Genomic DNA, 13954 nt, shown 5'->3' with positions numbered 1-13954 from the left:
CATCCCTGCAGTATCCAATTCTTTGCCACTACAAAAAGAGCTGCGATATTTTTGTACAAATAGGTCCTTTCTTTTTTTTTTTTTTATTTCTATGTAATATTGACCTAGCAGTAGTATTGTTAGATCAAAGGATGTGCACAGTTTTATAGCCCTTTGAGCATAGTTCCGTATCGTTGTCCAGAATGCTTGGATCATTTCACAACTCAACACAGTGCAGTAGGCATTAATTAAACTCCTACTCTGAACCAGGTCTCATGTTCTCCTCCTGATTTTTTCATTGTCAAATGGACCTTCAGAAAGTTCTTTTGTCTCTCAGGACCTCTGCATTTTGATAAATAAAATGGCCTTGGAATAAGGTGGGAATGTGCATCACACATTCCTTTTGTCCTCCTGATGATGGGAACGGCAGTGACTTACAACTTGGAGCCAAGGCCAGGATTTGCAGGATCTTAGACCTGGAGTTGCACAGCCAACTAGTTCATCCCATCATTTTGTAGTTGGAACCTGGGGTTCAAGGAGTTAGGGGCTCACCTGGATCACAACTGTAGAATCTTAACAGAGCTGGGATATGAGTTTGGCGCTCATTGTTTCTTTTACACAAGAGACACAGAAAGGAAAATAAAATGGGCAAGGGGAAATAAGAAATTAGGGTACATATCAAAGTTTGGAATTTGGAAAAACCAGGTAAGAGAAAGGTTATTGATGCTTAAACTGTTTACTTTGTTTTAACTGAAAAAGCAGGAAAATGATGCAGTAGATAGGGAATTGAACTTGGAGTCAGGAATTCCTGAGTTCAAATCCTTTTTTGGGTATTTAGTGTCAGCCTCTCCCCGTCTATAAAATAAAGGCATAGGATGCCATGGCCCCTAAGGTCCCTTCTAGCTCTGATCTATGGCTCTTAGGCTATGATTCTGTGACACCGGATACATTTCTGAGAGAGTTGGAGAAGAGATCTGCTCGTCTTCGCCCCCTACCTCCTTCCCTGGGCTTACCTTGGATACCTTGGCTACACTGTTGCTGAGGAGATGTAGGCCACTTTCTTCCATATCTTGTAGCAACTCCAGCTCAAATCATCCCTTTGGGATTGTCCACCATTGCCGAGTTGCTTTGGGAAAATTGAGGCAACTAGGAGTGTGCAAAGGAGCCTTAGAATGAGATTTGAACCCATTGAGTCTTTGGGAAGAGGCCAGAGCCAGCTGAGAATTCTGGCGTGTTTCAGTGGGGGTGGGAGAGAGGACTGGCTGGGGTGGATGACTTGCATCCCTGAGTGCAGTCACACTTGGGTTCCAACTGATGTGGTTTTTCCCAGTTGCAGTTGTGCCCTCACCTTCCCCTCAGAGGAGTGTGGATCAAAGGAGCACGGGCTCTGCAGCTTCTGCCCAGGTGGGCCTGGTCCCAGCTGCCAATGGAGAGTCTTCCAGTCACGCCCCCTCGGCTGCTTATGCTCCTGACATGATGGCTTCTCATAATGAGAGTGAGAATGAAGAGCATCTAAATCCAACAGAAAAGCTCCAGTAAGGACATGATGGCCCCTGTGGGGAGACCCTGTGCAAGGGAGGAGGGCAGTTAGAGAGGCTGGTTTGTTTTTACCACCAACAAAAAAGCCACCTGGGAACTAGGTTGTGCAACTGTTAAAGGTTCCTGAATGTTCCTGTAGAGAGAGGAAAACTGTTTATGGTTCAAGTCCTGCCAGAGAAATGCAAGTCATGAAATGGAAGGTAGTATTGTCTTCAGTAGACTTGCTGCTTCTCTTCACCTAATTATTATATTCAGGGCAGGATTCTCCTCTTGTTCCCTTTGAATCAGGATTCTATATGGAGTTATTTTTGGTTGTGCTGGCTCTGATTGGGGAATTTTTATAGATTGTAAGCTGAAGGAGCAACTCCTCTAAATAAATGGTTGAGAAAAGCCTAAATACTGCTCATCACAGTTATCACTTAAACCTTTTTATGTTGTCTAAGGATGAGACTGATTCTTCTTGCCATGTGGAGACACTGGTTTAATTATGTTCCCAGTTCCATCTCTACTCATTTAATTGAAGTATGGCTGGGACTGACCCACTGTGACTTTGGGGCTGTATTGTGGGCACGTACTCAGTTTAGGTTATAGTAAATTTTGACCCGTTCTCTGCCAGTGGATCATTGGGAAAAAAGCATCTGTTTTCTGTGGGAATTTTGCTAAAATAAAACAACTAGACATGAGGCAGCTAAGTGCAGCGGTGGAAAGAGCACTAGGGTCCAGAAGACCTGAGTTCAGATCTAGCCATATACACTTCACAGCAAGTAGCCATTTAACCTCTGTCTGCCTCAATTTCTTTATCTGTAAGATTTGTTATAGTACTTACCTCAAGGTAAGAATTATTCAGATGACTTAATATATGTAAATCACTTGGTGAATCTTTAAAGTATTCTCTCAATGCTAGCTGTTACTATGTGTTATATGGAGCATAATAATCTCTGTCCTGTAGAAAATTGAATGAAGTTCGGAAGAGATTGAATGAATTAAGGGAATTAGTTCATTATTATGAACAGACATCAGATATGATGACTGATGCTGTGAATGAGAACACCAAAGATGAAGAAGAGACAGAAGATTCAGAATATGACTCTGACCATGAGAACCCTGGACCTGTTACCAACATCCGGTGAGAAGCGGGTTTCTGGCTCCTTTCTCCCTCTCCTGGGCTGGGGTTCTGTGCCCCTCTCTGATGTTTGTGCTGTCTCTGTAAGTCAGGCTTGCTAAAGCAGAGGGCTTCAGGAAGCTTTATCTCATGGCCATGTGTTCATAAACATGAACAGATAAGAAAAAATGGCTTCAGGGGTGATGAAGCTCAGAATCAGAGGACCCAGTGAATGAATATCTCTGTCCCCCAAACTTGGGGAAGAAAGACCTCGCCCTCTCTAGCTCTGGCCTTCAGGTGATCCATGCAGGGCAGAGGAGTCTTAGCACCTATGAGTCAATGAGTAGAGGCATTTATGTGCTCCTGTGTGCCAAGCACCAGGCTCAGCACTGAGGAGTGCAGCACTGAGAAAGGAAGTAGGGTCTGCCCTCCAAGGGAGGGCATCCAGAGGGGGGTGGGGCAGCTCTGGGATCTGCAGCTGAAGCCTGCCGTGTGAGACTTGGCTTTCCTCATTTCTCTGTGTAATTCCTTCTCACTGACACTGCACTTCCAAAGGAACACGAGACAAAGGGATTTATGGGCAGTGAGAGTAGGTGGTTCCGTGGTGGGATGAATGGGCCAACACAAATTCAGTCAGGAGTTCATTGAAAAACAGGAAGCAAATGGGAGCCTTATGAAGAAACTCAGTGACTCTGGTCCCCTTTAGAAACCCCCAAGGTGCTGCGGCTTGGGCTGAAGTGAACAGTAATACGAATGCACAGTGCATCACCAACAATAGGGATGGGAGAACCCTCAATACAAACTGTGAGATAAACAACAGATCTGCTGCAAACTTGCGCACCTTGAACATGGCCTCTCTCGGTAAGCTGGCATTGGGGCACCTTCTTCTGGGGTAGGCCTATTCAAAGCCTGTTTTGTTTTGTTTTGTTTTGTTTTGTTTTACCAGTCCCCTCTGGCTCTGAATGTAAGTTCTCTCTGTTTTCCAGAGTTGTCTCTCTCTGTCTCGGCTGTCTGTCTCTCTCTTTCTCTGACACACACACACACACACACACACACACACACACACACACACACACACACACACACACACACACACACACACACACACACCCCACCCTCTACTCAGTAAATTCCACTGACTATCTGTCATCTCCAGGATCAAATACAAAATTCTCTAAAGTCATTCAGCACTCTACACTCTCCTACTTGTCCAGTCTTTTTTACATCTCACTTGCTCAGAAATATTCTTCAATCTAGTGACAGTAGCCTTCTGGCTTCTTCTAAGTTCCAACTAGAATCCTATATATTTTTTAAAAAATTTTAATTGTTATGTTATTTTTCCAACTACAAGGAAAAGTGGTTTTCAACATGCATTTTTATAAGATTTTGAGTTCCAATTTATTTCTCCCTCCCTTCTTTAACCCCCCCCAAGACAGAAAGCAATCTGATATTGGTTATATTACACAATTTTTAATATATTTCCATATGACTCATGTTGGGAAAGAAAAATCAGAACACAAGAGAAAAACCATGAGAAAACAAGAATGCAACAGAGATGATAATATTATATGCTTTGTTCCACATTCAGTCTCCATAGTTCTTTCTCTGGATGCAGATGGCATTTTCCCTTCCAAGTCCATTGGATTTGCCTTGGATCTCTATTCACTGAGAAGAGCCAAGTCCATTGTAGTTGATCATCACACAGTCTTGCTCTCACCATGTACAGTGTTTTCCCGGTTCTGCTCACTTCACTCAGCATCATCTCTAGGCCTTTTGAAATCAGCTTGATGATTGTTTCTCATAGAACAATAGAATTTCATTGCATTCATATACCATAACTTATTCAGTTATTCCTTAGTTATTCTCTCTCAATTTCCAGTTCCTTGCCACTACATATAGAGCTGCTTCAAACATTTTTGCACATGTGAGTTCTTTTCTCTCTTTTATGATTTCCTTTGGATACAGGTCCAGTAGTAACACTGCTAAATCAAAGAGTATGCACAGATTGCTAGCCCTTTGGGCATAGTTCCAAGTTGCTCTCTAGAATGGCTGGATCACGTCACAATTCTACCAACAATGCATTAGTGTTCCAGTTTTCTCATGTTCCTCCCAGAATTTATCATCTTTTCCTGTTACCTTAGCCAATCTAAGAGGTAGGAAGTGCTACCTCAAGAGTTGTAACATCCTATCTTCTACAGATAGCCTTCCCCAACATCTCTTCAATCCAGTGCCTTCTCTGTTTTAATTATTTCCTATTTATCTTCTATCTTGTTTGTACATATTTGTGTGCTTGTTGTTCTCTCCTTTAGATTGTGAGTTCCTTGAGGGAAGGTATATTTTTTGTCTCTTTGTATTCCCCATGCCTAAAATATAGCAGGTACCTCAATGCTTTTCCACTGATTAATTGATTTTCTATGTAGAATGTCGGTATAATAGAGAAGGAGAACAAGATATTGATGGAGGACAAGGTGAAGATGAGGAAGAAGAGGAAGAAGCAGAAGAGGATGGAGGCAGTGAAGCATCGTTATCCAGTCACAGAAGCAGTTTGGGGGACAATGCACCTGAGGATGCTGAATTTGAACAAAAGATCAGCAGATTGATGGCTGCCAAGCAGAAACTGAGACAGTTACAGGATCTGGTTGCTATGGTGCAGGTGAGGCTAAAGGGTTAAATGTACTTTTTCATATAATCATAACTTGTCTTTTCCTACAGGAGGTGACCCTAGTGTGAAGGATAAAATGTCATCCACTTGAAAAATAAATTCAAATGTGGCAATTGACAGGGCCAAGCACAGCTTCTGAACTTATGGCATTTGATGATTTATCCATATATTACTCTTCTTGCTCCCGTTCTTTATAGACTTAAAAAATCACTGAAATCTGTTCTTTTGCTCTTACTGAAGTCCATGAGGATTCTACCTATCTGATTTATAACAAAACTTTATTTTAAAATGTAAAAACCATTCTTAGCTTGGGGGCCATACAGAAACCCTCAGTGGATCAAATTTTTGGCTGACCCCTGCATACTAGGTAAGAGCAGCTTAAATCCTCAATAATTCAAGAATTTCTCTCTTCACTGGGGTCTTGTTTTCCACTTCAGAAATATTGGATTAAGTATCTATTCTCAAATCATTGTCACCTTAATGATTTCAAAATTCTATTCTGACATAGCTCTGTTGGTGTTACAAGAATTATACAAAAAGACTGTTGAGTTGTTGGTATGATTGACACACTGAGTGAAAAATCCTTTCTGGATTTCAAGATCCCATTGATGGAGCTGGTTGCTTTTGGGATGGTTCTGTTATAGGATGATGATGGCGAGCCTGGAGCAATCTCAGCCAGCACGGCTAACCTGGGGGCCTTCTTCCCAGTGGAGGAACCAGAAACCAAGCAGCACTCTAATAACACGAGAGCCAACACCAATAAAATACAGAAGGAGGCTGGGCTCAATGAGAAGGCAAGGTATGATCCGTCAACCCCTGGCTCTGACATGGCCATCTTGGATGCCTCGTCAGGGAACAAATATGTCACCTCCCTCTTATTACAGAGAGAAATTCTATGAAGCTAAATTGCAACAGCAGCAGAGAGAGCTCAAACAGCTGCAAGAAGAAAGAAAGAAGCTGATTGAGATTCAGGAAAAAATCCAAGCCCTACAGAAGGCGTGTCCTGACCTTCAGGTAGCTCTGGCACAGGGATCACCTTAGCCTTGACCTGGCAACATGCCCCTCCTAGGCCAGCCTCAGGCAGGTGTCCTATATGAGGTTTTTTCAGGTTGGTGATGGGGGGAGAAGGGGGAAGAGATACGGGATTTCAAAGAGACTTAACCTCGGTATCCTCATCTGTCCAGTTAAAAGGGCCTTTTAGACCATTTGTGATCTTGATGTTCAGGACTTGTGTGATTGCTTGTACCTTGGCTCCCTTTGGGGGGATGGGGTATGATAACTGCAGACTGCCATAAGTCACAATACCCCTGTAAAATATGGAATGACATTCACTGACGGAAGGCAAACAGTCTAACTCCCTTTTTAGCTTTCTGCTGCAAATGTGAGTAACAGCTCCTCTAAGAAGTATGCACAGGTAATGACCTCAACGCCAACTATGAATGAGAATGAGAACACCCCCACAAACAAAGCAGGATTTGTGACAGAAGAACCCACCGGGGCAGTGGCAGCAGATAATGAAGTAGGTGGGGAGGGGGAGTGTGTGCTGTGTCCTTCTCTTGGCTCATTCCATTTCTGTTTTGGAAAGGGTTAGTCTGGAGAGAGTCAAGGCTTTGCATCTGCTCAAAGCAGCCTGGCGGGTGGTGCACTCTACCTATAAGCAAGATGCAAATTTAGATTTAAAACAAAGAGAACTCTTGGAAATCTAAGAGATACTATTTCAGGCCCAACCTGAGCTTTAAAAAGTTATAAACTTGTGTCTGAGACAAGTTAGGTCCATTTCATAATGATTTCAAGATATTTTTGGTCTTCTTCATAAGATTATACATTTCAAGTGAGAAACTTTTTAATAGAGAATTGTTTATATGAATTTGTTTTATAAAGAGGATACGGTCTTTTAGAAAAAAGTGTGTGGGAAATACTTGTCTGTTATTTGTTTTTAATGAATGTCCAAAACATTTAGTATTGAAATGTCATCTTGACCTTCATTGTATATCTTTTGTTTGTTTAAGCAAAATAGTAAACTCTTGTCTGCATATCTGTGACACTTATTGTCCACTATGTGCCTGCCAGGTACTATGCTAAGTAAACATGGTTAACAAAACTACCAAATAAATTAACATAAAGGAAATTTTATTTGAAGTTGTTATTTTCATCCACTATTTTCAGCTCTTGTGAAACTGCTGTTTTTAAAAGGTAGATCAAGAAAGAAGTAGTGACACCATATATTTGTTCCAAGTGTTTTGTTGGAGGTGACTCTAATTTCCTTTTTTAAACAGTTGTGGTCAGAAATGCGAAGGCATGAGATTTTAAGAGAAGAATTGCGACAAAGAAGGAAGCAGCTTGAAGCACTCATGGCTGAGCACCAGCGGAGGCGGGATTTAACAGAGACAGCATCCACAGCCGCTGTGTCAGTCAGAAGTGACGGCTCTGAGAATCCCTGCACTCCACAGCAGAGCAGAACAGAGAAGTAAGATCCTCCCCCCACCCCCCTGCCTACGCTGCTTGTTCTGGAACCATCCTTCTCTCTGGACAGCCTATCCCACTTTCCCTGGCCCTTTCTAACCTTGGTGCCCAGCTCTAGAATAGTCAGGCACGCGCTCTTGCTGTCCCTGTCTCTGTTTCTCCCTCTCTTCCCCTTCCTTCCCTGTGCCCTGCTGGGTCTCTCTACCTCAGCTCCCAGAGCCCTGGGATTGATGGGAGCGGCCCTGTGAGGTCCCAAAGATGCAGGACCGAGTGCTTCACTTGTTAGCTTTTGCCCCTTGATTGCCTTCACCGCTGACGTGCAGAGGGCAGCCCTAACTGCCTGCTCCAGAGGAGAGCCCTCGCTGGCCCTTTGCGCGCATTGTGAAAGGGGAGCCTGTCGCCTGGGTCTCTCAGTCGTTGCTGTCTTACGCCTTTCCTCCCAGGGAGATCGGGACCCCTGAGGGCCATCGGGTCCTTTAGTTTTTGTTCTTTAATTTCTTCCATTGTTAGAAGGCTCTGGTGTTCTTAACAGTCACTGTTGTATTTAAACCTTGTGATGTATATAGCAGCCGTTATGTCTCTAGTGTTGGAATGCTCCTGGCACTATTCTTTCAAGTCCTGGCCCCATGTTTCTCTTTATCCTGAGGATCCTTAGGCAACTAGTGGAGCCATGGTACTCAGAGCACTAGGCCTGGAGCTGGGTTCAAATCCAGCCTCAGACCCTTCCCAGTTGTCTGAAGTGGGGCAAGTCACTTCATCCTGACTGCCTCAGATGTAAAACAGGGAGAGTAGCACCTTGCTCCTGGGGAGGTGAGGATCCAGTGAGGTCATTGTTACAAAGTTTTTAGCACAATGCTTGCTGTAGAGTAGGTGCTATGTTGATATAGCTCCTAAAAGAGCTTGCTCTCTTTGGGCTGAGAGAATAGCCATGATTGGCTTTCTCCCACCAGCGTCAGCGTTGACATCGCTGTGCTGCACTTCCATTTCACGTGATGCTCTGGCAGGCTCACAGTCACCTCCCCGAACTCCATTTCCTCCATCCTCCTGGCCTGTGTGCTATACAGTGAGGCCCCTCCTGCCCTTCTGGAACAGGCCTTCTTCCCTTTCTCCTCCTCAAGCTCAACTCACTGTGGCATCTTGCAAGGCTTCAGGTGCTTAGCGCACTGACATGAATCCTGCTCATCCCATCTCCAGATCCCAGGTGTGTCTGCCACTACCACCCCCCATCCTGGAGGCTTTCCCCCCATCTCTACAACCTCACAGAGTAGGGAAAAGGATCAGGGGAGATAATGGCTAAGGGTGCTCTTGACAATTTTCATTAATGCTGCATTTATGTAAAGAGAGATTTCAGGGCACATCTTTTGGTGACTTTTGTCTTCATTAACATAAGGTTTGCAAAGCACAGTTTAGAGAGTGCTGGACCTACTTCACAAGGTTGTTGTGAGACATCTGTAAAATGCACATGGTAGAAGCTCATAAATGCTTCCCTCCACAACAGTCTTGGAATGTGTAAGTGCCATAATTATCTCCAGTTTTCACTTGAGGAAACTGAGGCATCAGAACTGAAGGGACTCATCCAGTGTTACATATTTAGTGTCTAAGATTGGATTTAATAATAATAATAGTTGACTTGGATAGTTGATTTTCTAGAGCACTTACACTGAGTGTTTTACAATCATCAACCCTGAGAGCAGGTGCTATTGTGAGACCCCCATTTTACAGATAAGGAAACTGAAGCAGGCAGAGATGATATGATTTGCCCAGATTGGACAGCTAATGAATGAATGAGGCTGGATTTGAACTCAACTCTAATCAAGTCCAGAACCAGCACTTTGTGCACTGTGGGTGGTCCCATACTGTTTTCAATGACTTTCTAGCCTCCTCTATTACTTTATTTTTTCTCCTTGGTGATCTTAATTGGTGGATTTACATCCATTTTCATTTAACGTCCTGCTGATTAGAATTCTGAGTCTCTGGAGAAATATATTTTCACCAGCCTTTTTTAGAGGCATTCCTTCCCTGGCCAGGAGCCCATCTTGACTGTTTATTCACTCCCCAAGATGCAACTTCTTCTCCTGATGTGCTAGCCAGTAATGGTAGCGTCACCTGAGCTCTTGTGGCCTTCAGTTTCTTTTCCATGAAGCACCTAACAGCCCAGGACCGGTGAGGAGAGAATAACTGTTCTAGACCCAGAATTTGAGAGTTCCGGGTAGCAGCCTGGGCACCATTCTGTTTGCTCGTTTGCCTTTGGCAGCAGCTGAAGGAAATTGATAGCTAGCTACAGGGAATGGAGCAACGCTACAAAAACTAGTCTGGGGGAACAGGGACAGCATCTCTCCAGCTGTGGCATTAGCCATCTCATTTTTGTAACAGGAATTATTACTGAAGATATTTGGCATGTGTGCAAAATTGATTGTATTTTATGTCATAATCATTAGAACAATGGCAACATGGGGAGGTTCTACCCAGTGTGCCCTGGATGAAGAAGAAGGCGATGAAGACGGGTACCTTTCTGATGGAGTTGTTCGAGCAGAAGAGGAGGAGGAAGAGGAAGAACAGGATGCCAGCTCAAATGATCACTTTCCCATGTATCCTCCTAACAGCATGCCTCATAATCCCTATGGTGTAAAGGAAAACAAGGATAGGTTAGTTTGGGGTCTTTTCTCTGGAGGGACAGGGTAGAGAGGAAAGACTGCTGAACAGGGAGTCAGGAAGTCTGGGTTCCCTTTCTGGGCCTCACCAGTGCCCTTATTTGCAAAAAAGTCTGGAAAGAAGGAATTTGAACTGCACTGCATGGACTGTAAGGTCCTGTTCACAAGATCTAGGAGGCTTAAAAATGTCAAAAAAACAACCTAGAAGATGGGAGTACTTACAGGGAGTCCGACTCACTGAGCTTGTCTCCATCCTGGCAATTTCCTTTCTTGACATGAGCTGAATTGGAGAGTCCAAAAGAAACAGGCTGAGAAATGTTTGTGATGGGATAAATGGTTCACTTTGGGTTGTTTTTGTTTTGTTTTTTCTTTTTCTTGTGATCCTTGTTTTAAGGAGTAATACTTAGTTTCGTAGTCTTTCCTAAGTCCTGAGCTTGTTTTAGCATGTGTTAGAATTTAATTAAGTTACTGTGAAATCGTGACATTTAGGAATGTTATTATGGCCTCTTTATAAGCGGGAAAGTGTTCTGCAGTCATTTATTTGAAAACAAAAAATCTTGACTTCCTTACTTTTTTTTTTCAACTTTCAGTCAATGATTCTGTACCTTAATTTTCCCTAAAATGTAAAATGTTGCCAAGTTATTTATAGCAGTGAGGAGTCTTCGGCAACATTCCCATTTTGAAATACTTGTCATCAGCCAAAGGGTCTAATTTATACAAATGATTATCCTTTAGGATGGAGCTACTGTGAATTTCAGTCAACAGGATTGTGCCTGCTTATTATCTGTTGTTCCTTTGGACCCAAATAAGAGCAGCATGCCCTTTCCCATCCATGGCTGGAGTGTACTTTAGCTTGTCATTGTCATTGTTCATAGTCTTTTTTGAGGAGGCTATAGTAGCTTCTTCAATGCCTCTTTTGGAAAAGCTTCTTATCTGCAACTAAAACTGCTATTATAATTGCCTGAGGATTCCAAAATCTCTGGTTCCATACTTCTGTTCCCGAGGTGTGTGTCCTTTTTCCTGAATCAGTTGTATAAAAGACTGAATGCATTTTCCCATAGAATAGGAAGGTGAAGTGGACCTGTGATTTCATTGGCATCATGAAATCCTGGTGAGGAAACTCTCTCCATACTGGTGCAGCTCAGTCCCTTTTCTGGCATCTGGGAGCATTGCCTAGAGCAGTGGTGTCCAGCTTAGAGAGACAGAGGACACAGCCATATGGGAGGATTCCCCATATTAATCTAGAACATTGTCAATGTGGTGTTGTATTTTCATTTGTTAAACATTTCCTAATTACATTTTCATATATAATATGTGTATATATATGTATGTGTATATATATATTTATTTATTTATTATTGGCCTGCCATATTTGACCCTGTGGCCCAGAGCATTGAATGTTTTAAAGCCACGTCTTCCTGGCTTCCAATCTAGTTTTCTATGCCATGCTGCTTCCCTTCTTAGAGAAAGAATGATATAAATGAGTTTTCTCATCCATCTTCTTTCCAGAATACTTGTCTGGTTCTCAGTTAAAAAAAAAAAATGTTGCCCCCGGCAAAAGCAACTAATTAAAAAAGGAATGGAATGTCTCAGGAAATCTTTCCTCTCTGGAATTATCAAGTTGGGTTTTTAGCATTTTGGTGTTCAGGTGAAAGAGAGAGGTCCAAGTGGGGAGATTTCCCTAATCCAATTCTTTAATCTTTGGGAGGAAAGAGAATAGATACCACATTCCCCCCAGGGTTCTGCACGGAGAGAGAAACAACCAGGCTTTTCCTTTAATTAAGAGATCCCTCTGGTTCTTTTTTGGCCCTCCCAGTGAAAGTTGACATATTAAAAGGATTCTCCAGATTCTCATTCACATGAAAATCCTGGCTCTCTGACTTGTGGTTATGTCTCTCAGAGTACCAAGTACTCCTTTACGTTTTGGGTGATCAGGGTTCACTTTCCCTTTGGGACCCAAAGAGCAGGTGGGTAGTAGCCTACACTTCAGAAAGAACGAGCTGCCTCGTGAGCTCCGGCACATATCTCAATAAAGTGAGCTACCATATTATTGACCCCAAATAGATCCTGTGGGACTGTCTGAAGAGAGTGTGTCTGATTCCTCAGTGCATTCTTTGAACCCAGGCTAAGACCAGGGGTTGATACCTCTACTGTGACTTTGGCCTGGCTTCCAGCTCTCATCTCTGTGACCTGGAACCGGCCCTGAAGGGCCGGGATCCCCCTGAGTTTGAGTCTGTCAAGGATAGGCTTTGTTCAGTTTCACACAGCCAGGGTCCTGGGAGAGTGCTGGCCTTCTGGCCTTCCCGGGCCCCACCCTTTGAGGTGGCACTTAGGGGTATGTATCACCAATTACCCCACAGGTGGAAGGCCGGCCGCCCTCTCTCTGCAGATGGAAATTACCGGCCTCTCGCCAAGACGAGGCAGCAGAATATCAGTATGCGGCGGCAAGAGAACCTTCGCTGGGTGTCGGAGCTGTCTTATGTGGAAGAGAAAGAACAGTGGCAAGAGCAGATCAACCAGCTCAAGAAGCAGCTGGACTTCAGTGTCAGCATTTGCCAAACTCTGATGCAAGATCAGCAGGTGGATTGGCTGGCCTGGGCCCACAGGTGGAGGGCTAGGAACCCAGGGGAGCAAGATGGCAGTGGGGAGGGGGAGTTCTATCATGTTAGTAATGGGGTGTTTCTGTTCCTGCCCATTTTTTCTCTCCAGACCCTCTCGTGTTTGCTGCAGACTCTGCTCACGGGGCCGTACAGTGTCATGCCTAGTAATGTAGCATCCCCCCAAGTCCATCTGATCATGCACCAATTAAACCAGTGCTACACTCAGTTAACGTGGCAGCAGAATAACGTTCAGAGGTAGGAACCAGCTCTTCTTTCTTGTTGAGATGGAGTCATCAATGCAGTAGGACTGGGCTCTCCTGTCCCTTGGCTCTGTGAGCCTGGTCAAGGGCTGCTGATTTTATCAGTACCACAGAGCAAATGCTCCTCCCCTCTGTTGCTAGTGGGGTACTAATAAAGTGTCAGATCCAGAGGGGAAAAGCTGTGAGGCTATCTAACTTTGGGCTCTCTAGTGTTTTTGGACTTTTTAACCCTGAGAGATATGGGACTCATGACAACTAATTTTAATTTCTGCCCTAACAAGTGGTATGACCGAGCCAGTAATTTTATGTGGTCTGTGTGGTATAGGTATCCTGATAAAAGGGACCATAAAACATCCTGGTGAGGTATCCTAGGTATTGTATCAAATGGCTGGTCACATTTTGGAGCTGAGGCTGCCCATTTCCCCAGTTTCAGTTTTGAAATTGCTATTCAAGAAGCTAAACTGGGTTCTTCCATCACTCTAATGGAGCTATTGAAGAGAGAGAGGCTTGGATGCAGTGTCTGGTTCAGGGCTACTACTGCTGTGCAGCCCTCTGAGATGGACACACACCCAGCAGCTCTGGGACTGTGCCCACATCCCCTGGAGCACTTCCCATCATTTCTTAGTGCCCATCTTTCTGGAGTAGTTCCAGAAACAGACTCAGATAAGGTCATTTAAAAAACACTCACGGTTGTTTCT

At 43.8% G+C, this 13954-nt stretch overlaps 1 protein-coding gene across 17 annotated transcripts in view; it reads left to right on the top strand.

Annotated features, from left to right (window-relative positions):
- PCM1 (pericentriolar material 1) overlaps positions 1-13954 on the top strand; it is an 89780-nt gene that overhangs the window by 31180 nt on the left and 44646 nt on the right. For all 17 annotated transcript variants that reach the window (XM_051965698.1, XM_051965713.1, XM_051965714.1 and 14 more), the window contains 11 exons: positions 1310-1514; positions 2468-2644; positions 3327-3481; positions 5041-5273; positions 5927-6081; positions 6167-6296; positions 6649-6801; positions 7559-7749; positions 10184-10390; positions 12757-12976; positions 13106-13251. In XM_051965698.1, coding sequence (XP_051821658.1) covers positions 1310-1514; positions 2468-2644; positions 3327-3481; positions 5041-5273; positions 5927-6081; positions 6167-6296; positions 6649-6801; positions 7559-7749; positions 10184-10390; positions 12757-12976; positions 13106-13251 — 1972 coding nt within the window. The remainder of the gene's footprint in view (positions 1-1309; positions 1515-2467; positions 2645-3326; positions 3482-5040; positions 5274-5926; positions 6082-6166; positions 6297-6648; positions 6802-7558; positions 7750-10183; positions 10391-12756; positions 12977-13105; positions 13252-13954) is intronic.

This window comes from Antechinus flavipes, chromosome 6 (genome assembly GCF_016432865.1).
Source record: "Antechinus flavipes isolate AdamAnt ecotype Samford, QLD, Australia chromosome 6, AdamAnt_v2, whole genome shotgun sequence".
Classification (NCBI taxonomy): Eukaryota; Metazoa; Chordata; class Mammalia; order Dasyuromorphia; family Dasyuridae; genus Antechinus; species Antechinus flavipes.
This window is presented reverse-complemented; position numbering and strand designations above follow the sequence as displayed.